The following is a 25,860-nucleotide window of genomic DNA, read 5'->3' as shown; positions in this document are numbered from 1 at the left end:
TTAAAGAACACATACCAATTTTTCACAAGCTTCTGAAAAATATGGGGAGAGAATACTTTTGCCTCATTTTGAGGCCAGTAGTAACCTACTACTGAAACCAGATGCTACAATAAAACTGCAGGCCCATTTCGATTATGAGCATGGTGATGAAACTCCTCAACAAAATCCAGGAACACATAAAACGGTTTAGGTGGTATGAACAAGTGGGGTTATCTAGGAAGGCACATTATAGAATGAAAACCCACGATCGAAACGCGATGTGTTTCACAATAAAAACGCTCCAGGTGGGACAGAGAACTTGGGCCCATAGAGGGCTGAATGAAAACCCACAGTACCAGTCAGTGGTGGACCGGATGCTTCCCCAGGGTAGGGACAGGATGCCAGGCCGGCCGGGTGGAACTGGAGGCTGTAGTCAGGGCAGTCAGGAGGAAGCTAGAGGCCTGCAGGTGGGGTGGGCATGACATTAAGTTTAGCAACTCCGTGAAGATGCATTGAGAAACCATCGGAGTCACCAACAGGTCCTGCGGGGTTGCACGATGACCAAGGACCCTCCCCCCCCAAACCTCCTTGGCGATGTCCACTGCCAGGAACCGGAAGGTCCCCGTGGAAGGGACACGGCTGCCGCCTCCGCACTCCCCACCAGGCTCAGGAGGCCGCGCGCCCCGGCCCCGAGGTTCTGCCGCACTTTCCTGCTCATGGGCCTGCGCACAGCGCCGAGGCGGTTCTGTCCCGGTTCTCAGGCTAGGCCGGCTGTCGCCCGACCCAGGAAACGGGTTGCCGACACCCTCGGCTCAGGGCCTCAGGTCCCGCATCGCTGCTGTGCGTCCCCGTCCTTCCAGGCCTCCTGCCCCGCACTGCTCCTCCTCCCAGATCCTCGGCTCTGGGCCCTGCCGAGAAGCTCCGGGCCCGGCCCCCCGCGCGCGGCCTTACTCTGGCCGCCAAGCACACAGGCGGAGGCATCCGGAGGTCGCGTTCCGAGAGGTCCTCAGCCGGCGCCCACAAGACCCGAACTCGGCTCCTCCGGCACTGCGACGCTCGTCGAGGATCCGCCGGCGCCCGTCCCCGCTCCCTCACAGGGGAGCGACTGCGTCCCGCCGGAGGCGACTGGGGCCTGTAGCCGGGACGACCAAAGCCCAAGGTGGACGCGTGCGGTACTAGAAACCAGCAGAGAGACGCCAGTTCGGCCAGCGTTGCTAGGAGCGCAGTGGCCTGGGAAGGGGCGGGGCCGCGGGCGGGGCCCACTGCGCCTGCGGAAAGGAGCGGGTCGGGGTGGAACTGGGGGCGGGACCGCGGGCGGTGCCTACTGCGCCTGCGGAAAAGGGTGGGGCTGCGGGGGGTGCCCACGGCGCCTGCGTGACGCGGCGGCGGTGTGCTTGCTCCCGCCCGTTGGCCGTCGCCTCAGCAGCCGTCTCCCGGGGCTGCGCACGCGCCGCCGTCGCCGCTGTCGCCGCCCCCGCCCACGGCCCGCGCCCGCCTGCCGCCGCCGCCTCCTCGCCGGCCTGCCGGCCTCTCCTCGGCCTCGGCTCGGCGCCCACAGCATGCAGCAGCAGCCTGGGCGGCGGCGGCGGCCGTGAAGCGAGGGCCGTGCGCCCCGCGGGCCGGCGCGGGAGGGCGGCGGCGTCTTTGTTGCGGCCGAGCCGCCGCGGCCTTTGTCTGCAGAGGGCGGACGCCACCGAGGCTGGCGGAGGATGGAGGCCCCGCTGGACGGCGCCGACCTGGTGCCGCTGGACCGCTACGACGCGGCGCGGGCCAAGATCGCCGCCAACCTGCAGTGGATCTGCGCCAAGGCGTATGGCCTAGGTGGGCGGGGGCGGCGGGCTGCGGATCGGGCCTGAGACAGGATCGAAGCAGCACGGGCGGAGGGAAGGACGCTGCGGGTGACGGGCCAGGCCGGGCCGGCGCCCTCCCCCAGTGAGCGCGACGCTGCGATTCCTTGCCCTGGCCCCATGCCGGATGAACGCTCGCGGGCCGGCCGCGCCCCGGGCCCCAGGTGGGGAGGTCCTGCGTGCGGGGTCCGCCCCGAGTGGCCTCCCGGGTCGCCCGCCGACCACTAGTGCTGAGCGCGGCAGGGACCTCTCTCCTGACGGCCGCTGTCCCTAGCTGTCTTGTGCAGCCCAGGGTGGTGATAGCCGGGAACGCTGGAGGCCTATGTTCCAGGGGAACGACGCCTGGTTCCCATCCATTCCTGTTCGTCGTGCGTTTTGATACAGCATTTAGCAAGCCAGGGCTTTGGGCTCCCTCAGGTAGAAGTTGCTATTGTGTGAATGGCGCGAGCTATCATGATCTCCTTTGGTTAATTTGGGCTGTGAAGAACTAGGTAACCTTGCCATGGAGTCCCATTCGCGCGGCCTAATGTGCTTAGTGGATTAGAGGCTCTGGTTTCTGCCCTGGGAACCGTGCAGACCCGGGGGTGCGCTGACGGGTTGAACCTGTGGGGCTCTGTGTGCATGGCAGGTGCTTGGTCTCAGGGAGGAGATTAAGGGGTCGCCACTGGTGTAACTGCCTCAATTTGAAGCACACCTTGCCTTTATTGTGGTGGAAACATCACCTGGAGTAAGATTGAAGGGCAGGAACAATATTTAAAGAAAGGGCTAGTTAACCAGTTTAGAAAGCTTGCTGAGCAGGCATTCTGGTGACCCGCCTGTGCTGCAACCAGAGGCCTCCTGTCAGGCATCAGGACAGGCAGGGATTAAACATTCGGCTTTGTTTTGGACCTGTTTTTGTGTTGGTAGGCAGCAGTTTGGAAACTCTCCTTTTACCCTTTTCAGTTTTACGGTTGTTGTTTACTGGTTCTGTTGAACCTCACTCAGGTCCTGTGTAGTGGTGGGGAAATGCTGCTTTGGACCTGAGTTAGTCTGATTTTATTTTATATCTTGTTTTTTCGAGATAGTCTTAATATGTATGTAGTTCAGGCTGACCTTGAACTCACAACAGTTCTGTGTCAGCCTGCCCAGTGTTGGCATTACAATTGTGTACCACCACATCTGGCTGCTTTACCTGTTTTTATGTTTTTGTTTCTTTTTAATCGGTATTGGGGATCGAACTCACAACCACTTGCTTGTTTATGCCATTGAGCTAAATCCCCAGCCCCCTACCTGATTTTATCTTTTTTTTTTTTTTTTTATCGGCACCAGGGATCAAACTCACAACTGTCTGCTTGCAGAGCAGGCACTTATGCCGGTGAGCTAAATCCCCAGCACCCTCCTACCTGATTTTAAAAGTTGGAGTTGGTAATATGCATATGAAATACCTAAGAAAATTACCCTGGAGTGGCCCCAAGGGCCTGGCAGTTTTGTACCCACCTCTGCAGCAGAATGCTCCTCCTTTGCCACACCTGTCCCATCCTCCTCACTCCCTGTGAGGGTTGGGTTTTGATTCTCCCTTCATTTCAACACGCATCTTTACTGAAGCAGCTTGGGTTTTGCATGGCTTTGCACCTTTCATAGTAATGTCTTCCAAGCTGCGTTATGTTCTCAAACTCTTCCTAGTTCTATTCTAAGTCCCTGTGTTGTTTTGGAGTGGGGGGTAATGGGGATCAAACTCACAACCTGGTGCTTGCCAGGAAGGCACTGTGCCAATGAGCTGTATGCCTGGCCCTGTCTCTGTGTTCTTTCCCACCGCTTTGTAGCATTTTGCTGAAGCCTGTTTACCCTGAATGCTGACTTCCCTGTTTTTGCTGTTAAACCTGGTGCATTCTTGGGCTCAGCTCCTGGGCTCCTGTAGGATTCAGTCCTGTGTGTATTTTTAAGATAGTACACGTGGGAATGGTTTAGGCCTTCTGATACTTACAGTACTTATAAAAGGCACTTCCAGTATTTTTAGCAAGGTAAGTTTGGGTTTTCTTTTGTTACATTTGGTTATAGCATTCAGCTTGGGATCTGTCAGCTGCGTAGAAGTATTTGTCTTGGCATTGTGTGCTTGGTTTAGTCTAGTGATGGCAAATGTGTTAGAGAGTTCAGGGATACAAACAACCCGCTTGGCATGCGTGCCTGGGTTCGCCACCAGTGATCTAGTTTTACTGCTGTACCCGGTTATTCTGGGTATGTGCTGCCTCATCAGATAAGGAGTCAAAAATCTGACAGTACTGTGGGCTTTGAAGTTTTAGAATTGTTAAGAGTTAGATATTTGAAGACTAGAAATGTGAGAAGAAACTAAAGACCAAGCACCATACTGGAATTTCATTTATTTATTTTTGAGACAGGGTCTCACTGGGTACTTCAGGCAGCCCTAAACTCACTCACTGTGCAGCCCCAACTGGCCTCAGACTCACTGTGACCCTCCTGTCTCAGGTTCCTGAGTACAGGGAATGCAGGCTCCATTCTGGGGTGTGAACCTGGGGCAGCCTTGCAGGTTTAGAGACAGACCCCGTGTTGGCAGAGGGCTCATCACCCCATTTTAGCAGTCCTGTTCCTGGGCGGGGGATTTAGCTCAGCAGCATAAGCGCCTGCCTTGTAGGCAGGCAGTCATGAGTTCGATCCCCGGTACTGATAAAAAGGAAAAAGACAAAAAAAAAAAAAAAAAAAAAGCAGTCCTGTTCCCATTCATTTTTGCTAAACGAGGTGTCTGTTTTGTAGCTAGCTTTAAAAGGGGAGCAGATATGATTTTATCTATTTATAAAATCCATTTTATTTCAAAGAGAAAAAAATAACAGTTTTAGAACACATCAGTTTGGTCAACAGTGGTACATACACTGCACATTGTCATCTCCAACGATTTTATTTTTAATTGAGAATCTGAATTTATAAATCTGGGCAGCAGAGTTCAGATGCCTGATGAGACTCAGCTGGGCTCTACTCAGCGGAAGCGCTTCTTATTTGTGCTGTGGTCATGGGGTTGGGGCCTGGTGTGTGCTTGTGGCTGCCCCTGTGAGGTCAGGTCTCGAAGGAAACAGTGGAGAAGGGTGTCCAGCTGGATTGGCACACTTTCTGCGCCCCAGAAACCTGACTGGTTGGGGCAAGTCTTTGTTTCCTTTTGGAAGCCTCTCTGCATGGGTCCCCTGGGCTGTCCCTGGTTGGATACGGTGCTTTCCGTCTGGATGCCATGGGGAGTTATTGGTGGGGTTGGGATGGCTTATATACCTTACCAGCACACAGTTGTTCCCTGGGTCAAGAGAGTAAACCAGACCACTTTCCCTGTAGGAATCGAAAGCATCTGAAGCACTGAGGCTGGCCGCACAGTGGCTGCCTTCTTGGTTTACCTGCAGGAGCCCGTGCCCCTGGGCTGCCATCTGTGGTGAGTGGCAGGCTCCAGTGCTCGCCCTACAGGCCTTGGGCGGAGAACCACACTGAGCACTTTCCTCCAGTGTCCTTGGGCCTTGGTGCCACAGCCAAGACTGTGGCTGCTCTTTGCTTTTATTTTTAGATTCCTATTCCGTTTTTTGGCCAATTCTTGAGTTCCATTGATAGTCTTTATTATTTTTTCTTTCATTTTATTTTAAAGAGAAGAAAACAAAATCTCAAAACAAGATAAGAGAGTAACAATAGTTAATACATTGTATATTGTTATCTTCAAATCAGTTACTCGGAGTACAAGATATCCATATTTCATTGTCCAAGCAGTGTTAGCACAAATCTTTCTTTTCAATGAACTAAAAGAAGTTAGTAGTATAACTACCTTTACTTACGGGTGTGTGTGTGTGTGTATGTGTGTATATATATATATATATATTTTTTTTTTGCTTTTCCCTTTTCTCTGTGTTCCCATGCCAGTTTCTCTTTCCTTTAGAAGTTTCTTCCCATTTTACAGTATATGTTTTGTGTTTGGGGTCCTGTTTATTTTTTCAGCTTGGTTATTCTTTTTTTGGGGGGATATGTGGGTTTGAACTTACCACGTTGAGCTTGCCAGGCAGGCCTGGTGCCACTGAGCTATATCCCTAGCCCAGCTTACGATTCTTAACTGTGAAAAGTTTTGTTGTTTTGGAGATAGGGTCTCACTGTGTAGCCAGGCTAGCCTCAGACTTGCTGTGCAGTGTACCAGTTGGGCTCTGATTTCTCAAGCCTACCCCAGCCTCCAGAGTGCTGGGATTAAAGATGTGTGCCACCATGCCCTGCTTTCATTGTTTCTGGGAGTTGATTTATTGGGCATGTTACAGGTTGTTCACTTAAGATGTCTATAAGCAAGAGAGGAGTCTGCTGCCTACAAGAGTATGTGGTGACGTTTTGGGTGAAAGTTGCAATATATTGTTATATGGCTTGAAATACTGCTTATTTTGCAGCATAGAGTATGGACCAGGCTGTGGCAGTCCTGGCTTTTGCTTCTAGTTCACTGTGCTTTGTTTTGCTTTTGGAACTGGATTTTGCTGTGTTGTTCAGGCTGGCTTGTACTCAAGGAAATCCTACTGCCTCAGCCTCCCAAGCCACTGGGATTGCAGGTGTGTACTGCCAAGCCTGGCTACCACTGTGTATTGTGTATGAGCCCTTACAGATGCACAGATTTCTGGACCTTGGTTTCAGGAGGCAGTAGGGCAGTACTGGCTCTGGCTCTACCCGTTGAGGACAGTATTTAAAGACGACAGGGAAGGGACGAGAAGGCTCTGACCAACTGCAGGCAGTGCTGGGTAGCTTGGTGGAACCTGACTTGTCTCTTTGCCCTGGATCTGCGCTTGCCTAAGAGGCTGAGGCCTTGTGGCCTGCCCAGCTCTGCCCCTCCTTTCTCCCTGTCTCCTGTTCCCCCACTGCCAGAGTCGGTTCAGCTGCTGATCTGAGCAACATACTGTGGAGGAGGAAATCCCGGCCTGATTTCTGTCCAGGGGAGGTTGGTGCTGGAGCCCCCGAAAGCCGTGCATTGTGATCTCTTGTCCTTGGAGCCCCTCTGTGTCCCTGTCGCTGACTCTAGTACCACTCTTCCGCAGTGGGGCCTGCTCCAGAGAGTGGTGCCCTTCGATTCCTTGTCAGGAGCAAGCTATCCACGTTAGGTGTGTTAGGTGGATGATTGGTGCGTGAGTTTGGAATGTGTGTTGGTCATTGTCTTTCATGGCAAGGACTGGAGCATTCTTTTCTGTGACAGGAGGCTCAGAGCACCTGCAGGTGCGCAGTGCTGTGCTTGGGGCTGTGGAGTGGAAGCGGAGGAGGGCATGCTGAACTCACATTTCTGAGGTGCTTCATTTTGTGGCAGTCTCATTCCTGCCCTGCTGCCCATGTTGGATGCTTACCAAGAGCAGAAGTCTGTGTTTAACTCCCTCCGTTTTGGTCCTTCACATCTGAGCGACTCTGTAGGCCTGCTGTTGTCTGCGTTTTTCAGGGTGCCCATGTTGGGCAGACCACCCCAGAGCGCCCAGAGCAGTGCTTTTGTTATTGTATTTATCCTCCTGTTACCTCCTGGGCTTGCATTGCTGTCAGGAGGAAGCCATCATTGCAGTCATGGCCGGTGACAACCAGTGGCCCCTTGCCTGTCACTTTTCCTATTACGGGAAATACAGAGTGGCCAGTGATGCCTTGCCAATGTGCTTGTTAGCCTAAAGTCCCCGCCAGCCACAGAGACTCAGGAATAATGCCAGCTTCAGACAGACAGGCCCATGGCCTCACCACAGTGCCGCCAGAGGAGCACCTGGAATGCTGGGAGGCCGGGAAGGCATGTGGGTGACGGGCTTGGAAGTGGGCTGGGGTAGCACTGTGTGGAGGCGAGTGTCCAGGTGCTGAGTAGGTGCACCTTGCTGAGGCAGCAGGCTGCGACTGAGCCGGAGGCGCTCTCGGTGATGGGATTGATTGCACATGGTCCTGGCCTGCTTGTTTGCCGCGTTTTGCCTGCCTGGGGACTGTTCTGCGGGCACCTGCTGAGAAAGCTGGAGGAGGAGGTGCCTGCTGGGAGATGGGGGAGCCAGCCTGCTAGGTTCTCTGCAGGGCCGCCAGGTGGGGGCAGGAGGCAGTGGGACCTTTTCTTGCTGAGGTCGCTGATGTCACTGGGCAGGAAATCTTGAGGGCTTGCCTCCTGTCAGGACTAGAAGGGCAGTTCAGCCCAGAGATACAAAAGAATAATTCGTGGAGGTTAGGCTGCGGGCAGGGGTGACCTAGGGGTCCTGACATCCTCCAAGGGATAAGGACAGTTTCTAGTTTCCTGGCTTTTTATCACATGCAGAGAAGGAGTCTTTGATGTTTTTCTGTTGCTAATTTTTTTTTCCTCCCAGTCCTACAGACTGAACCCAGGGTTTTTACACTGAGCTATATCCCCAGCCCTTTTACATTTTTTTTATTTAGGGAAAAGTTTTCACTAAATTTCCCAGGCTGGGCTTGAATCCGTGCTCCTCCTGGCTCAGCCACCCAGGGTGCTGAATTACAGGTTTGAGCCACCACGTCCAGCTGACCTTTTTCTTGAGGTTGGTGTAGGGGATTGCAGGAAGACCCCTTTTGCTTACTACATAGATGGTGATCTTGGGGCCCTGCTGGGTAAAACCAGTACAGGTTGAAAGCACTATCAGGTCACAGTGCTTGTGAGTCAACCCAGCACCCAGTCAAGTGTTGACGCCACACTGTGGGGTTGAAGTTGTTTTCCTGGTGACCCTGGCATCACTAAATACATTGCAAACCTAGGAAGAGATTGGGATTGGAAGTGCGATTTCTGCCTGATTGCCATCCGAAGGTTGAAAGTGTCGTGTGGAATCAGTGTAAGCTAGCACCACCTGTGCTTGTTTGCTTGCGTGTTCCCCAGTCTCTGAAACTCAGCCTGTCCAAATTAAACTGGTATTGGGGTTCAGCTAAGTGTCATATCGGGCTGCGCAGTGACTCAAGCCCCATGTGGGGATAGGTTGGGCATATGGGAGACCACTTGGGGCCTATTTAGAGAAGCAGGACAGACAGGAGTGAGGCCCCAGGGGAGCCTGCTGAGGTGTGGCAGTTGGGCAGTGTGTGGGGAAAGCTGGTGTCCTGGGACAGCCAGTCCAAGTGGAGAATTTGCAGGCCCAGGTATGAGAGCTCCAGCCCCTGGGTTTGCTCAGTGCGAACTGAGGCACCCTTGCCAGTTTTTGGGGGCGACATTCAACATGTGGGCTTTTAGTCTCTGCGGGGCTCAGTGCTTACTGACCACTGGAGGACTTTCTGCTTTTATGTTTTGAACAGGATCTCACTATGTCTTTTAGGCTGGCCCTAAATTCTCTGTGTAGTCCAGGCTGGCCTTGAGTTCATGGGAGTCCTGCCTCAGCCTCCCGAGTTCTGGGATGACAGGTATGCTCCTCTGAGCCTGGCTCTACTGTAGGTATAAAGCGCAGACTTATTTGGACCACTTCACCCCCTTCACCGAGGTATAATTTGCATGCCATTGGACCCCCATTTAGGAGCACAGTGGGGTGAGGTGAGAGGCAGCTGCATGCTGCCGTGACCATTGGCACAGTCCAGAGAAAGTGCTTCCTTCCTTGCTAAGGTTCCAAGGCCCGGCAGCACTTCCCAACCTGGCTCTGCTGCTGCCATCACCTGGAGTTTCCTGGTACCTAAGCACAGAGCAGGGCTCCTGCATCTCACATCCTTCACTGTGCATAGAAGGAACCCAGCTTGGAGTGCCGACTGCACCCTCAGCTCTTTATGGTCACAGTTTGAGGACAGTCTTCCTGATTCTCCTGCCTCAGCCTCCTGAGCAGCCAGGGTTACAGTGTGTACCCTGGTACTCTGCTCAGCGGAGCATTTTGAGGCTCTTCTGTGTGTGGGTCTTTGTTGTTCGGTGAGAGTCGTATTCCATGGCATAGCTTGCCTGCCTGTTCTTTACCTGTTGGTGATTGGCAGGGTTGCTTCCAGTTTTTTGCTGTTGTGAATCAGGTTGCTATGAACACTTGTGAGGACAGATGTCTTCTTGAGTCACCACTTGGGGAGCAGTGGAATCATGTATGTGACTCTAGAAGGAAGCAGTTTCCAGAGTGGTGGTGTGGGGCTGAGCATGTGGCCGCGCTGCCTCCTGGTCAGCACTTGGCACTGGCAGCTTTTAATCTGAGCTGTGTGGGTGGGTATGTGGTGCTGTCTTGCTGTGGGTTAGTGTGAGTTTCTGTGGTGAGCAATGATGATAGCATTTAAAAATGCGTTAGCCATGTGAACGCCTGTCTCTGTGAAGTACCTTTCATAATCTTGGCCAACTTTTAAAAAAAATTGATTTTTTTATTGGAAGATAAGTGTTAGCACACAGTTGTGAGAAACACTGCCGAGGTCCTGGGCACCTGTTCCCAGTTTCCCAGTGGTGGTGTGTTGCAAAGCTGGTAGAATGCACCCCACCAGCCGGTCTGGGCCAAGGCCCCCTTCCCGTGTGGTGTGTTTGTGCCCAGCCCATGTCTCCAGCTTCAGAGCTGGGATCTCAGCACCCCGAGTGAGATGCCCCTCTGTGCCATCAGTAGCACCTTAGCTGCAGCCCGCGTGCTGGCAGGGAGTACTCCATTCCCAGCCCTGTGTGTGGTGTTAGCCTTTCCTTGAGGCTTCCCCTCTGACCTGCTGTCCTTGTGTACTTGGGCCTTGGGAAAGAATACCTTAGTATGCAGAATCACACACTAAGTGAGGGGCAGCGATTTGGTGCTCACTTCTAGGGGTGTGGTGCCAGAACCCCTAGAACAGAGCCCCAGTGGGCTTGGGTGTGCTGAGCCCCGCTGCCTGTTCATGGGGTCTCACTTGTGCGCGTCTGCACCTGGTGGGGGACACTCAGGCCTCCTCAGCTACCTGAGACAGTGCTGGTCCCATTGGTCTCATCACCACCCAGCGCCCCACCACAGTGGAGACACAGGTGCAGATCGCAGTACTCGAGGTCTTCAGCAGTCTGGTGCCCAGGGTGTATAGAGAGTTCCCTGTTGTGTCCTGGTGACGTGATGTCACGAGATTTCTAATAAGACCATGTACTGGCTTTGTGTCTTCTGCGCTCGTCCCCATGTGCTGTGTGGTGTACCTTGGTTAGTGACAGTTCCATGGGTATTTGAAGGAAATGATGGCTCTGCCATACTGGGTGGAGTGCTGGGCACTGGCAGGTGACGTGAGGTCAGTGCTCACTCTGCCACCTGGCTCACGAGTGTGGTTCAGGGCAGTTGTTGATGGGAGCTTTGGTTGGGGTCCTTTTCAGCCATCAGCTGTTCTCCTGCATTTTGAGGCTCTCTAATTTGGGGTATACAGAGTTAGGTTTTTGAGGCCTGGCTGACAGATTGCTCTTCTTATCCACTAATGTCCCTCTGCATTTTTAGCGCCTTCCTGTTGATTTACCGGATGTTGCTGTGTGGCAGGCTGCGCAGACCTGTGCGGGTCACTGTGTGGACCTGTGATCAGCCATGACTGAAAAAGTTAAATGGAGAGTCCCAGGAATTACCTCTGGGCTTTAAGTCGCATGCCACATTGAGTCAGGCGATGAAATGGGGCATGCTGCCAGGGAGGGCTAACCTCATGCCCAGGGCTGCCCTCTGTGGATGGCTGGTCCTGATCCAGGTCCAGTGCTGACGTATCCCTGGCTGTCGCTGCGATTGTCCCGTTCCTGTTGTGGCTAATGCTGCACCTCTGTCATAGGTCTGTCTGCACAGGGAGAAGGACCTCTGTCATAGATTTGTCTGCACAGAGAGGAGGACCTCTGTCGTAGATCTGTCTGCACAGAAGGAGGACCTCTGTCGTAGGTCTGTCTGCACAGGGAGAAGGACCCCTGTCATAGGTCTGTCTGTGCAGGGAGAAGGACCTCTGTCGTAGGTCTATCTGCACAGGTAGAAGGATCCCTGTCGTAGGTCTGTCTGCACAGGGAGGAGGACCCCTGTACAGCGTAGGTCTGTCTGCACAGGGAGAAGGAGGCCTGGGGATGTGTCCCTGAGAAGGGCACCGCGGCTTTCCCTGCTTCCTTTAGGTGATGTGCACTTGGGCTGTCATTTTATGTCAGTTTACTTTACAGATCACTTCATTGGCTATGTGAAACATTGTCTATGTGAAAAACATGTAGTTGCGTCACTTTTTAAAAATATAGTTTGCTTTGTCTGTCTTTTAATGGGTGTGTTTATGTTTACTGTAATTGTTGATAGGTCAGGACTTAAGTCTGACATTCTGTTTGTTTCTCTTTTCCTTCTTTTGGTCCTCCCACACCCGCCCCCATGGGGTTGAACCCAGGATCTTCACACTGAAGTAATCTATAGCCTCTCCTTTTTACTTCAGTTCCGTGTCTCTCACTGAGTTGCCCAGGCTGACCTCAAGCCTGCGATCCTGTCCTATCTCCCCAATCTCCCCAGTAGCTGGTGTTACAGGCCTTGCCGCTGGGCCAATGGGATTTGCTCTTCATTGTATGGAAGTTTAGAGACTCAGAGGAGAGAGGCAGTCTGCTGTCATCCTGTCTCTGTCTTTCATCTCCTTTCTCTTCAGAGGACTTCCTTTAGCCTTTAGGTTGCGTGGAGAAAAAGTCTTCATTTCCCTTCGTATGAAATGTCTCTGTTTCTCCTTTGTTCTCTAAGGATAGTTTTGCTGTATACAGAATTTGTGGTTGCGGAGTGTTTTCCTCCAGGTCTGAAACATATTCAGCTTTCATGGATCGTGTCACCGTCCCCACATCCTTGGGCCACCCTTCTTCCTCACCTGCCTGGAGATGGTTTGTCTTTGACTCTAGAAGTCTGAGTAGGCTGTGCCTGGCTTGGGTTTCTTGGTGTTGTACTGGGCTGGTCCTGTGACTCAGCAGCTCCCTAAACTCCACCCACCCCTCCAGTCCCCTGGAATGGGGGGCAGGGAAGGAGAGTCTGTTCAGGGTGGTGGATGCTACTGATTGGACCTCCAGCAGGTTGATATCCCACCTGTCCTGAACTTCCCACTGAGTTTTTAAATGTGTTTTTGCATTTTCAGCTGGGTATTTGTGACTTTTTAAAACTTTTGGGTTTTTTTGGTTGCTCTCCCCCAGAATTTGTAATTGCTGATGAAGACAGGTTATGGTAGTTACTGTAGAGTCCTAGCCAGGGAAGTGTCAGCTGATACCTTTCCTTTTAGGGGAGGTTTCCCAGTATCCCCTGATGGAGTGGCTTGTGTATTAGCAGACTGTGGGCATGGACGTGTAGGGTTAGCAACACTCTCCCTGCCCAGTTTTAGCCTGCATATGGGCCTTGCCTTGGGCATGGTCCCTGCCAGTGAGCTCAGTCGTGGGATACAAGTTCATGGGCAGGGTGGTCCTGTGGCTGGCCCTATCTCACAGCTAGTGTTTGTGGAGTGGTTCTCTTCGCTGAGCCCCAAGGGAGGGAGGGAGTGTGGCACCTGTCTGAGGGCTCCACTTGCTGGGTTCGGCTCCCCAGTAAGCCGCCCCAGGGCCGCTCCGCTCCCCACCTCGCAGCACTCTCCTTCCCTGTCTCTTTGGGGCTCATAGCTGCACTGGCAGGAGAGAGGAAGGTGACCTGGTCTGACCAGAAACTCCTGGCTGTGTTAGAGCCTTTGTCTGTGGACGTCATCAGCATTACTGGGGTGCTCTCTGGGTGTGGGTGTTGTTTTTCAGTGTTGCAGGCATTTTGCAGTACTACTGGAGGCTGTGATTTGTGTGAATTTTACATGTAGTAGAAGATTCTTGCCTATATCTGCTTAATAAATACTGCTTCTGCCACGTTCGGTCTCCTTTCTTTCTGGGCTTCCAGTTCTGGCCCCCTGACAGTCAGTGTCTGGCCTTCCCCTTCTCTGCTCTTTCCGTTCCTCAGTCTCGTTGTTCATTTTCAGCACATCCTGAACTCTTCTTCATCGCCCAGGGCTCAGCTGCTGCCTGGCAACCCCACTGTACCAGCTGCGAGGCCACCGAATGGCAGAGTGTACATGAGCCCAGGGGTCAAACCCTAGGCCACCAAGAAAATCTGTTGTGTCAAATTAACTGCAGCGACTTTTTTCTGTTCTAGGATTTCTGTTGTGTCCTTTAGTCTGTCAGGTGCTTTTCATTTTCCTTTTTAGAATAGCTTCTACCCTCCTGCCAACATGCTTGCCTGTTATCTCTCCATGTGCTGACGCCTTGTCCTTTAAGTGGCCATGCTTGCTCAGGCCAAGGTCCTGAGGTCCGCCTTTTCCCCGGGGCTCAGCGGTCCTTGTCCTCCTATCTTTCTGTGTACTTCACGGGCTGCTGCGTGGGATACCTGGGCCGTGTTTCCTGGGGTGCTTACCCTACCTCGCTCTCCTCCACTGTCACACACATGAGAGGCCTGTGTGTCTTGCACGCCTCCTGTGACAGCCACCTGCCCCCTCGGTCTCCTTCTCCTGTTGAGTCCGTGCTGTGAATTTGCATCAGCTTTGTCTTTGTCAGACAGGAATTCTGATTTGCTTCTTTTGTTTCATTTCTCTGCTGAGCACTTGTATTTCCTCACCTGCTTCCTTTTAAATATTTCTATGGTGCATCCTTTTGCATCAGTTTACTTTCTAACCTTCCCTTACTGAATGTGAAGTGAGATTTTTCCCCTAGAGCTTGCCTTGGGCTCAAGGGGCCAGCTGCTCCGGAGCTTTTGGTGGCCCAGTGTCTGAGTTGTTGCGGGCCTGGCCCTTTTTTGTTGTCTTTTTCCTTGACTGCTTGTCATGTTTTCCTGGTTCTTTGTGTTTGGTGGGGGCTGTGTCCTGGTGTTTGTGTTTGGAAGTTTTGGGAGCCATCTGAGGCCCATGCGGTGTCTTTCTGCAGGTAGAACTGACACCTGCTTCCAGTGGGCGCTGGGAGCCGGTAAGCAGTCCTGTGCCTGCCTCAGCTGTAGGCTCTGAGGCTTCAGTGGGGAGAGCTGGTCTGTGTCACCCATAGCGTGCCCCTTCCTGGAGAGTGGGGAGGCCACCGGACAGGTCCTGGGACCTGTGTTTTGCTGTTAAGAGCTGGTGAAATGTACTCCTTTGCCTTCATGTCAGGTCTGGACTGGTCTCCCCAGGAGAGAAGGCAGACACCCTGCCTGGGTGCAGCGGCTGGCTGGACACTCCCTTCCCTGGGCTGGCTGGGGAGTTCTTTAGTCCCGTGGGCAGCAGAGCCTCTGTGCAGCATCTGTGCACACTGCTCTCCTGCTGTCAGTGGCCGGAGACCTCCTGCATTAGGGGCCTTCTGCCCCCAGAAGCACCCTCCTTCCTGCTTGCCTGAAGGAGACCTCCTGACTTCTGCACTTTGCTCTTGCTTTCTCTGTTGGGCTGGCTTGTTCAGTTGGCACCCTGGTCACATGGGCTGCTTCTCAAGTGTCCTGTTACTTTTCACTGGCACTGGAAATCTCAGTAACTTGTATGGCGATGCTTTCTTGGGGGCTGCAGGTGGTGCCCTTGCTGTGGGCCTCAGGATGCAGGGGCTGTGGTGTACATTTGGATTCCCTGGCCCCTTTGTTGCCTTGTGCCTGTGTAGGTGTCTGTCTCTGCTGGGCCTGCCTTTTTCTGTGTTGTGACCACTGAGCCAAGGACAGAGGCACGGTGATGGTAGCAGGCCAGTGTGGACTTTGAGTCCCTCTTATAGGTTCCTGTCATGGTCCCAGTGTCCAGGCCCCTGGGCCCATGTTCCTGGTGAAGTCAGGGCAGCCTGGACAGGTGGCAGGCTGTGCAGGTTTCTGCCCATCTTCCTGCCCTCAGGCACTGGCTGCCTCCTGTTGTGGTTTTTGGTTTCCCTACACACTGGGCTGCTTTTCTGAGTTTTCTTAGAGTTTTGTGTTGGGGTTTTCTCCCTGCTCCGGTGCTTGCCCTGGCTTCTGGAGCACAGTTGTAATAATCCCTTAAAGTCTTTGTTGGACAGTTCCAACATTTGGGTCGCCATCTGTTGATTTTCTCTTGAGAGTTACTGGTTTCCTTGTGTTTGTTTTTCTTGTTTCTTGAGGGATTTGAGAGGTACACTGGGCATTTGGGACAGTGCATTTTGCAACTCTGCAGGCTCTGTTAGGAATTGAGGGTGCTGGTGCTCTGTCTGTTTACCAGCTGTCCCCAGCCCCAGGGACTGGTATACTGCTGGTGAGTCTTCACTGCTGGTGAGTCTTCATGGCTGTGCCCTCTGGGTGGGCACTGCATGAGACCTGGGTTCACATGGCTCTGTAGTTGTCACTATGCTGTGGGCTTTATTTCATGCATGACCAGAGATCTTCTGTCCTTCTGTTGGGGACTGTCTTCCTTCACACCTGACCTTATGCAGCAGGGGTGGCAAGGAAACCACCTCCCTGCACCATTTGCTCTTCTGCCCCTTGAGTGTGGGGCCGTGGCTCCGCGTGGTGCACGTGGGTAGATAGGTACTGCCCTGAAGTAGCCAGGTCAGCCTTTTGTTTTTATTTTCTATTGTTACTGTGGCACTGGAGCCCAAACCCAGGCCTTGTGCTTGCTGGGCGAGTGTGTTACCCAAAAGCTGCTCCCCAACCCTTGTAGTTTGGAGGTGGGGTCTTGCTGTACATTCAGAGGGTCAGAAACTGCTGGGCTAAGCATCCCTAGCCTCCTCAGTGTGGGGCCTGCAGGCATGGGCCGCTGTGCCTGGCATCTCCAGGGTAGAGTTGGGGTTTGGTTGGGGTGTGGTAGTGGTGTCTGGAGGTAGAAGATCTTTAGCTACCTCCTCTTGGAGGCCCCTTCTGGCACACCTCCTAGCCCGAGGGTCATCATTTTGCTGTGCTTCGGGGCAGGTAGCCAGTGAGCTCCTGGCACAGGTGAGCTGTGGGGTCCTGCACATGGCTGGCTCTTGTTATTCCTTGCCACGAGTTGATGGAGCTGTGAGTGGGGGAGCGTGAAGCTTTGGGTGAGGTGGTGGCTATGGCTGGGCCTGCCTATAGCCTGCGGCCTCTGCTGTGGAAGAGCTGGGACTGATGGGGCACGTTCGCCACAGCCCAGCTCAGACACAGTGTGGCAGAGCTGCTTCTGTGCATCTGCAATAGAGGCTCTGGTGATGAGAATGCTGCTACGCTGAGGCCTGCCTTGTGGTTCCTCACACTCTGCTGTGCCTGCTGCAGGGGCTCAATGTGGGTAGATCCAGGTCCTCACGCAGCCCAGCCAGGGCTACTTCCAGTCCCCTGAGCACACAAGGGCTCGAGGTTCAGAGGCCAAGCAAAAGGGCAGGCTGCAACCCTGCTGGCCATGCTCCTCACATGGGCTGTGGCTTGCCAGGGTCCTCACTCCCTTCTGAGGGCCTTTCCTGATCTGGCAGGTTCCAGAGAGGCGTGACTGTGCCCTGGTGCTGTGTGCTGTCCCTGGGCCCTGCCTCAGTCTCCATGCGATCATCACTCACTGCTCTCCCCTTCCCCTGCACCCCACTTTGGTGCCCACTTTCCCAGATGTCAGCGTGGCCTCTTCCTTACCCCACCCCTGACCCAGGCTGGTGTTCAGCAGCAGCAGTGAAACCTATGCATGTCTCTCTAGCCCTTAAAACTGAATTCTGGACCCGCATGTCCCTCAGAGCAGAGCCTGCATCCCTGCCTCCCTTCCTGCATTCCTTTTGTGACTGCCACGCCTCCCTGATCCTGGGGCTCTTTCCTGCTGCTCAGCCCAATGGGCATTCTTCAGCATTTTGCCCTTGGTCTTTTCAGTGCTGGTGGGTGGTCCCTCTCTCTCTTAGAGAGGTCTTCCTCTTCTGAGCCCTCCAGTGCCCTGTGCTGTGCCCAGTCACCTCTCAGACCCTTCCTTTGGCTTCTTCCTTGGGCCTGCCTGATACTGGATGCCCTGTGAGTCTGCTCCGACCAACCTCGCTTCTCTCCGTGCCCTCTGACTAGGAGGTACAGCCCCTGTGGGTGTTAGTTTTCATGTATGGATGGCAGGCGCCACATGCCATCCCTTTGTCCTGTGCCTCTGATCTCTGTGGGAGAGCCCTGTGAGCACTCAGAGCTCCTGCAGGGACAAAGTTCCTCCTTCCCCATCCGCTCCCTGGCTCCTGTCTTAGTAGCAGGTTTTGGCCAGCAGAATCAGGAGTTGGGCATCTTTCTGTTTTGAGCTCACACATCTGTAGCTGAGAGCCAACACCTCCACCTTTGTCCCAGGCACTTGCTATCATCAAACTAGAATAACCTCCTGGTGTCCACACCTGTCCTCCCCACTTCGAGTGGAGGCAACAGCAGATCGAATGTCCTCATCCCCCAGCTTCCAGCCCTGACTGGCCCAGCCTCGCCTGTCCTCACTATATGCGCCCAGAGTGCCTGGGCCTGCTCACCCTTGACAACCCTGTGTGAGGCAGGCAGGTAGCAGGTACTCAGCTGAGTGTTTGCTGAGTGCATTGAGAAACCCTGACTGTGTCTTCTGGGCAGCTGTGTGCAGTGGTGTTAGCTGCTAAGATTCCATGCAGGGTGGTGTTGAGGTTGTTGGGCCTCCTCCCGCCCATGCCATGTGGACGCCCATGCCATGTGGACGGTGCCGGGTGGCTTCTTCATGCTTGTCGGAGCCTCCGTCTCAGTGCTGTTGCTCTCAGGCTTCAGCTCCCCTGTGTTTCTCTACTTTCCTGGCTTACCCAGGTGCTCAGTCATTGTTGAGTAATTCTGTCTCATTGGTTCATAGAAGAGATGAAAATTAAGTCACCAGAAATAGACTCGTGGCGTTCACAAAGCCAACTTAAAAATAGCTGTTGACTGGTGAACTGGACACATCAGGCTCCTGGTGGCCTGTGCTGCACGTCCAAGTGATGGGGGGGGTATGGGGTGTGGCTGCCTGTCCTAAGTGAGCTGGCTCCTGTGGCGAGGCTGAGGGAGCACACAGAAGGGCTTGGCTCAGACTCATCCACACAGCCCTGGGGCTCTGCGCCTCAACTCCAGCACCCAGAGAGGCAGCACGCTGTGCAGTCCTCTGAGCTCTGTATCTGCTCTCCTGAGGTAGAGCCTTCCCAGTTTTCCAGGTGAGAGGGGAGGGTGGCCTGGGCTAGCCAGCAGCACTCGGGCCCCAGATGTCACATGGAGATGTCACAGAGATGGTTCAGGTTCAGGGAAGGCCAGGGCCAGAGTATGCTTTCGGTGGTTGCTGCATAACTGCCGGGGTCTTCTGATCCCCTGGGCAGAATGGGATCACCTGAGGTGGGGGTAGGATGTGTCCCTTGCCATCTCTGGAAAAGATCAAGACTCCGGTGGCTGTGATGTGGAAGGAAAGTAGAGGGAGGTGATGGTGGCTCTGACCAGGAGCCCTGGCCACTGGGCTGCTGCCACAATGCAGCCTTTTCCTGCGAGAGCTTCTTGGACCATGGCTGGGTCACAGGACTCTGGGCCCTGTGTTCTTCCTTCTCTGCCTTCCACCCACTCCACCTGACTTGTACCTTGTGACGCCTGTCTGTCCCTGGCCACTATGACCCGTGGGGTGGCTCCTGCCCCCATTTGTCCCTGTCCTCATGTCACTGTGAATCAGAGGCCCAAGATTAAGCTCCATATTGGGCTGATTCCTTCTGCTATGGGTCCAGTCTCATTTGGAACTCTGGTAGTTTCAGGGTCGGCAGCTGCCCAGTGTGCTCGGCTGTGGGATCTGAGCCTGCTAACATCCACTGAGCCTGAGCCAAGCCTGCCATCCTCAGGGTTGCCATGTGTGCAGCCCAATGAGTCAGGACCGCAGCATCCTATGGATGCCAGCCACACTGTGCAGGAAGAGGAAGCCAAGGGGAGTGTGGGGAGCGTGGGGCAGGGGCAGGCCACATGCTCAGTCCGACTTGGGCTCAGAAAGTAGCCCCGTGAGGAGGAAAAGGAGCAGACATAGGGGTGCTGCGGAGGGACACTGAAGCGCCGCTGCCCCGCTCTATGGGCCTTGTAACTTGGACCTGACAGGTGCTAGAGGACATGGGCGCCCCAGCAGCATGTGCAGCACCAGTGTCCTTGGCTGCTTCTGGGCTGGGTGTGTGTGGGCTTCTTCTGCAGCCCTCCAGAAGGTGGTGGCCCTTTCTGCACTTCTGGAGATAGGGACAGTGCTGCAGCCTCAGCAGGGTTTGTGGCTGCTTGGTGCTGGGTACAGAGCTTCCTGTGGGACTTTGTTTTGCAGAAGCCTAAAGAACACAGCAGTGGCAGTGCACTTGCCCTGCGTGCCCATGGTGGTTTGTGTATGTGTGCATGTTGGGCAGCACAGGAGCGGCTGTGGCTGCAATCGGCTGCCTCTCCAGCCTTGAGTGTGGTCCTTTGCCCTGATTCGACGAAGCCCAGAGATGTGAAGAGACGGTTGTATAGAGAGCTGAAGGCAGATGACCTGAGGAGAAGGAAAGGTGGTTGCTGCAATTCGTCGCCATCGAGGTTACGGCAGCACTAGAGAATGGCTGTGCAGCCCCGCTGTCACCTCCATCCCAAGGTCGGGGAGGCCCTGTGGACACCCTGCTCAGGTCATCGGGTGGTGATGCCTGGTTTCTCTGCGCCGTGTGTCCAAGTCTGGGTCTCCAGGGTGAGCTGCACCTGTGGGCTGTGGCAGGTTAGGCTCTGCTGGTACAGCGCACCGGGATTTGCAAGTCTGACAGTTGTCCAGTTTGTCAATCGCAGTTTTGCCAGGCCTGCCCCAAGAGGCTCCCCTTGTGTCCTGTGGGGCCAGCAGTGCAGTGGGCCTGGCCCTCTCTGTGTCTGTGTCTCGCTCACATAGTGCTGTCTCTTGCCTTAGACAATATCCCTGAGGATCTCCGAGACCCTTTTTACATCGATCAGTATGAACAGGAGCATATCAAACCACCCGTCATCAAACTGCTGCTTTCCAGCGAGCTCTACTGTCGTGTCTGCAGTCTCATCCTCAAAGGGGACCAGGCGGCTGCCTTGCAAGGACACCAGTCAGTCATCCAGGCCCTGTCCAGGAAAGGCATCTATGTGATGGAGAGTGACGACACCCCGGTGACGGATGCTGACCTCGGCCACGCCCCCATAAAGATGGTGAGTGGGGGTGGACAGCCCTGGGGAGCAGAGGTCTGTGCAGATACAGGGGGCTCCTCTCTAAGTTCGTGACTCTTGCAGACTGCGGAGCTCTTTCTCAGTGGACACTGTACTGGTGTTGTACTGAGCCAGTCCCTGCAGGCACCGTGGCCCAGTGGTTGAGCCTTGTGTGGGAAGGCTGCACGTATCTGTGGCCTCTGTCCCTGTGTTTAAAGCCTTGCTACTGCTGCTGCTGCCGCGTGTCCTGCCCTGTGGGCTCTAGGGCCCCTGTGCCCCTGCCTTTCTTTGTTACGCTCTCCACAGGCTTTTTGCTTTCAGGGTTTTTCCATTTGGGCTTGTTTAAGGGTGGAGTTGAGGGTGAAGGGGAGGTCCTTTGCATCCTGAGAAAGTGGTGAGAAGGCACAGCTTTCCCGTGAGGATTCTCCTCCCCAGGGCCTTATTGGGCTGCAGGGTTGGGAGGAGGTGAGGGAGCCAGAGCTCAGCGCTGGCCCTGGCAACTTCAGCTGTCTGTGTCCTGCCAATCCTGAAGCTTGAGGGAATGAGGGATGCATAGGTCACAGGTTTGTGTCTCTTCATGTGGGGAGCAGAGTAAGCAACGAGTGAGTCTGGGTGGGGACCCCCAGTAGGGACACGGAGGGAGGTGCTTTGGGTACCAGCTGTTGCCTCTGCCTTCAGAGTGCCCACATGGCGATGGTGGACGCCCTGATGATGGCATACACTGTGGAGATGATCAGCATCGAGAAGGTGGTGGCCAGTGTCAAGCGCTTTTCCACGTTCAGTGCCTCCAAAGAGCTTCCCTATGACCTCGAGGATGCCATGGTGTTCTGGATCAACAAGGTAGGTGCTGGGGGCCCTTTCCTACTGCATGCTGCTTGTCCCTTGCTCTGGACCTGACTACTTGATCCTAGGATTTGAGACAGGCCTCGGCCCAAGTGTTGAGTGGCGCACGAGTGCGATTAGGGTTGTAGTGCCTATGTGACTGGGAACAAACAGTAAATTTTGCTTTTTCTTTGGCCCTTGTGTGCAGTAGGAGCGTTCCATTTCAGAGGGTACTTCGGTCCTTAGGAGACCCCCAGTATTTTCCTGAATGCCACTTCTCCCTTTCATGCGTGAAAGTGTAGTGCAGTCTTTCCTTGTGCACAGAAGGCACGCCGTGGAATTATTCACATCCAGACCTTAATGCAGGCGTTGTCTGCAAAACTGTGTTCAGGGGCAGAGGTGATAAGATTGCCTGGCCCTAGCTAAAGCTGCCTCAGTTTGAGGAAGACATCATGCAGGGCGAGCACCCACTGGGCCCATGGCGCCTTTTAGAGACTTCAGCTACTGCTGTGATGGGCAGGTCTTTATGTCAGGGGAAGGCTCAGGCCAGGAGTGACTCAGCCAGCCTGGTCGTGGATCAGTGGCTTTGGGCAATCAGTTGGGTGGACACTGCCCATCTCTGTGAGCTTGCTAGCCTGGGGCGCTTTGCTCAGTCTCACCATAGAGCCGCTGGGTCTAGTTTGGACCTGGATGCTGCTCAGTGCCCCTTTAGGGCACCTCCTGTGTGGGTACCACTTTTATGTGGCGCCTGAAGGGATTTGGTTTTAAAATGATTCTTTTGAGCCTGGCATGGTGGGGCACATGGGTGGGTGGTGATCCCATTACTCTGAGAGGCTGAGGCAGTGGGATTGCAAATTTGAGCCCAGTTTGGACAATTTAGCAGTTTAGCCTCCAAATCAAAAGTATAGAACGTGGTGCTGGGTATACAGCTCTGTGCTGAGGCCACAGTTTTAGTTCCCACTCTGGGTGGGGAAAGGGTTCATGACCAGGGCACATTTCCACAGAGACTTGGCCCCTGGGCGACCTTTCTGAATCCTGAGCAGGAGTTTCCCATGGGCAGAACATTCCTGTCTTGGTTACTTTTCTCTGTTGCTGGGACAAAATACCTGATAGCCAAAATTAGGGAAAGAAGATTTATTTAATTTACAGTTTGTGGAGGTTTCAGTTCATACTCAGTTGGCTCCAAGGCAGGCTGGCATTGCACAGGGGTAATGCTTCAATGCTGCAGCCAGAGCAAAAGGCAGGGAAGAACAGGCCTCTTTTCCTCCCTTATACTGTATGCTGGCTACTACCCCTCCCCGCCAGGGCTGGTGTAGCCCTCACAAAATCTCTGTGCTGCCTCCTGTACAGGATGAGGATATATACACAGTGAGGATCCTGGCTCCCTGCTGAGTCTCTGGGTTAAACTTCTAAACTTCTGGGGTTCACACAGTGTATCAATTATAACAATCCACCCCTTATCAACTTGGCAACCAGACATATTTCTTTAAACCAGCCTCCAGATACAAAGGTCTGTTATTCTTAACATTTTGCAACTTGAACATTATAACACAGTTTAAAAATCCTTAAGAACCAGCATTAAGTCTATCAACATTACATTAGAAACAACATTTTGTTCTTGGACCCCCAAAGACTCATGCAATCCTTTATGCAAAAAGCATTTACTCCATCTGCAAGAGCTCCCAAAGTCCTAACAGTTTCAGCACTGCTGAAAAGTTCAAGTCTTAAGCCTCCCCTGTAAGACAAACTCTTAGCTGCAAACACCTGTATAAATGAAAACAAAGAAACACTTTCAACCTTCTGGCTCCAAAAGTTACAAACAGGAGGGTACAAAGGATTGAGACAAAAGCACTCCAGAATCTGGCAGGGCAAACATTAAGTCCTAGAGTTCTGTGTGCCCATTTGAGGCAATATGTAGCAAATTGTGAGCTCCAAAGGGTTTGTGTGACTTCATCCTTAGCCACTTCTGGTGGTTACCTGTCCCACGGCTTCTCTCTTGGGCTGGCTTTGCTCCCTCATTACAGGTTTCCCTAGATGATCCACGCTCCTGGCTTTTCCAAACTCCTGGGGTCTCCACTGCACCTTTGGCTTCAAACTCACAGCTTCACACGCTGTTCTCTCAGGGGCGCACTGCCTGGCCTTCCAGACCGTCTGAAATCAAGGCAGAAGCCTTTTCAACCTCAGAATTCTTGCATTCTGTATGCAAATAAAACCAGTACCACATAGACGTGCTAAGGTCTGCTGCCAGCTGGAGCAGTAGCCAGGCTTCCTGTCTCCTGGGTTAGGGGTCGAGTGCCTGGATGGCTGGGCTCTCTGAAGCTGATTGTGAGGAACAGGTTCTCTATGCTGTCTCCATTCTGGAACCTCCACTGCCATTCTGGAACCTGGTATTCTGAGGCTTTCTCCTGTAAGCAAAGTCTTCCACTTTGCAATTTGGAGGCTACAAAGGTTTGAGACTTGCTGCTTTCTGTTGTGCCTTCAGGCCATCTTTTCTATTCTGTTTCTTCTCAGCAACTGAGGTTTTGCTCAGCTCCATCTCTGCAGTCTACAGCTTCACTGGAGCCTCCTTTCTGGCCAGACTCACAGTGTTTTAAATCATCCTGCTGGGATCTTTGCTCTTGATTTGCAACATAAACCTGGCTAAAACTCCCCAGCAGTAGCCATGCCACTGCCTCAGCATTGGACTGCTCTGAAATTTATTCTGCCAGATTAATTAGTTTACCAACCTTAATCTTAGTCTCAGCCAAAGTCTCTGGACACGAGCAAAATGCAGACAAACTTTCTGCCAAGCCATAGCACATGTTGTCTGGAGTCCTTCTTTCCAGCAGAAACCTCCCAAGCCCAGCCTTCATCAGCAGGCTTTCTGTCGGGCTTCTGGTCTCCTGAGCTCTGACTAAAATCTCCCATGCAGAAAAGCCCAAAGCTTTCCAGCTCTGTACATTCAGGAGACATCTTCAAACCTTCCCACAAGCCATTCCCAAAGGCTCTTGAACCACATGCTCAAGTAAAGTCACAGCAATAACCCACTTCCACTGGTACCGAATTCTGTCTTGATTACTTTTGTCTCATTGTGGGACAAAATACCTGATACCCAAAATTGGGGAAGAAAAGATTTGTTTAGTTTGTGGAGGTTTCAGTGCATAGTCAGCTAACGCCAAGACAGGGTGGCATGGCACAGGGCAACACTTCAAGGCAGCAGCCTGAGCAGAAGGCAGGGAAGAGCAGGCTTCTTTTCTTCCCTTATACTGTATGCTGGCTACCACCCCTCCCCGCCCAGGGGGGTGCAGCACTTACAAATCTCTGTGCTGTCTCTGGCACAGGATGAGGCTATTTACACAGTGAGGATTCCAGCTCCCTGCTAATTCTCTGGATTAAACTTCTGAATTTACATTGACACAATGTGTCAATCATAATAATTCTGCAACTGTAACAATTCTGTAAGTTTTCTGTTGACCCCCCCTCCACCCCGCCCCTTTTTTGGTACCAGGGATCTAACTCCAGACCTCATGCTTGCCAGGCAGGCCCTTAGGCCACTGAGCTAAATCCCCGGCCCCCAAATTCCCCTTTTACTCTAAAAGAAATGATGTAATTATAGGAAGTTTAGAAACTACCAATGAGTGAAAAGGCAGTATGTAAGTTGCCCCTCTTAGCATCTGTCAAGGGAGTGGCATCTGCTACTCCTTGCAGCTTACCAGCATGGGCGCAACATGTGGGCCAGGCGTATGGCTGAGTGCCACCTGCAGCTGTTGGGACTGGCCGGGCAGGCGTCTCTCTGTGCCACGGGGCCGTAACCTTGCCTCTGCTGTGCCCTCACCTTCCTATGCAGTCACTGTGATTTCTTCAGGTTTCTGTCTGGGGAACATGGGAAAAAGTTCGTTTTGCAGCGTTTTTGTTTGTCCCTTCTTGAATCACACCTGCTGGCAGCCTCTTCTGTGGGTGTGTAGCTGAGTTCCAGGAAGTCACTTGCCATTCACTGGCGGGGGGGATGTGTGGTGACTTCCAGGTCCTGTCTCTTTTGAATAAAGCTGCAGGGAGTGTTTGGGTGTGGCCTTCTGCTGATGCACTTGTGTGTCTCTGAGTTCCTCCTTAGGAGTGGAACCGCTGGACCGCCTCTAACAACTGGGAGTTAACCGTCCGCTCTCTATGGAAGTGTCAGCATGTCTCCGTGAAACTTCAGAAGGCAGCATCCAAGTGGGGCATTAGCTAGAGTGACTGGTCCATTTTAAATGCCATCAGCAGGATCGGATTCCAGTAGCTCTGTCCTTGTGCAGTTGGGCTGTTGGCTGCTTGGGGCAGGCCATGCACGTGTTCACCTGTGTGTGCACGTGCTGTGTCTGTGCTTTGTCCAGTGCTTGCTCTGGTATTTCACCCAGTTTTTCATGGGGTTTTCT

At 53.4% G+C, this 25,860-nt stretch overlaps 1 protein-coding gene across 4 annotated transcripts in view; it reads left to right on the top strand.

Moving 5' to 3' along the window:
• Positions 1–1,537: 1,537 nt before the first annotated feature.
• Camsap1 (calmodulin regulated spectrin associated protein 1) overlaps positions 1,538–25,860 on the top strand; it is a 55,001-nt gene continuing 30,678 nt past the window's right edge. For 3 of the 4 annotated variants that reach the window (XM_023566399.2, XM_013155825.2, XM_003472981.4), the window contains exons 1-3: positions 1,538–1,800; positions 20,388–20,650; positions 21,326–21,487. In XM_023566399.2, coding sequence (XP_023422167.1) covers positions 1,689–1,800; positions 20,388–20,650; positions 21,326–21,487 — 537 coding nt within the window. In that variant the 5' untranslated portion in view covers positions 1,538–1,688. The remainder of the gene's footprint in view (positions 1,801–20,387; positions 20,651–21,325; positions 21,488–25,860) is intronic. The other variant, XM_063244051.1, reaches the window with a different exon arrangement.

This window comes from Cavia porcellus, unplaced genomic scaffold, assembly GCF_034190915.1.
Source record: "Cavia porcellus strain 051 isolate PalLab524CR breed Dunkin Hartley unplaced genomic scaffold, mCavPor4.1 scaffold_49, whole genome shotgun sequence".
Taxonomy (NCBI): domain Eukaryota; kingdom Metazoa; phylum Chordata; class Mammalia; order Rodentia; family Caviidae; genus Cavia; species Cavia porcellus.
The sequence above is the reverse complement of the archived record's forward strand: the minus strand, read 5'-3'. Positions and strand labels throughout refer to the sequence as shown.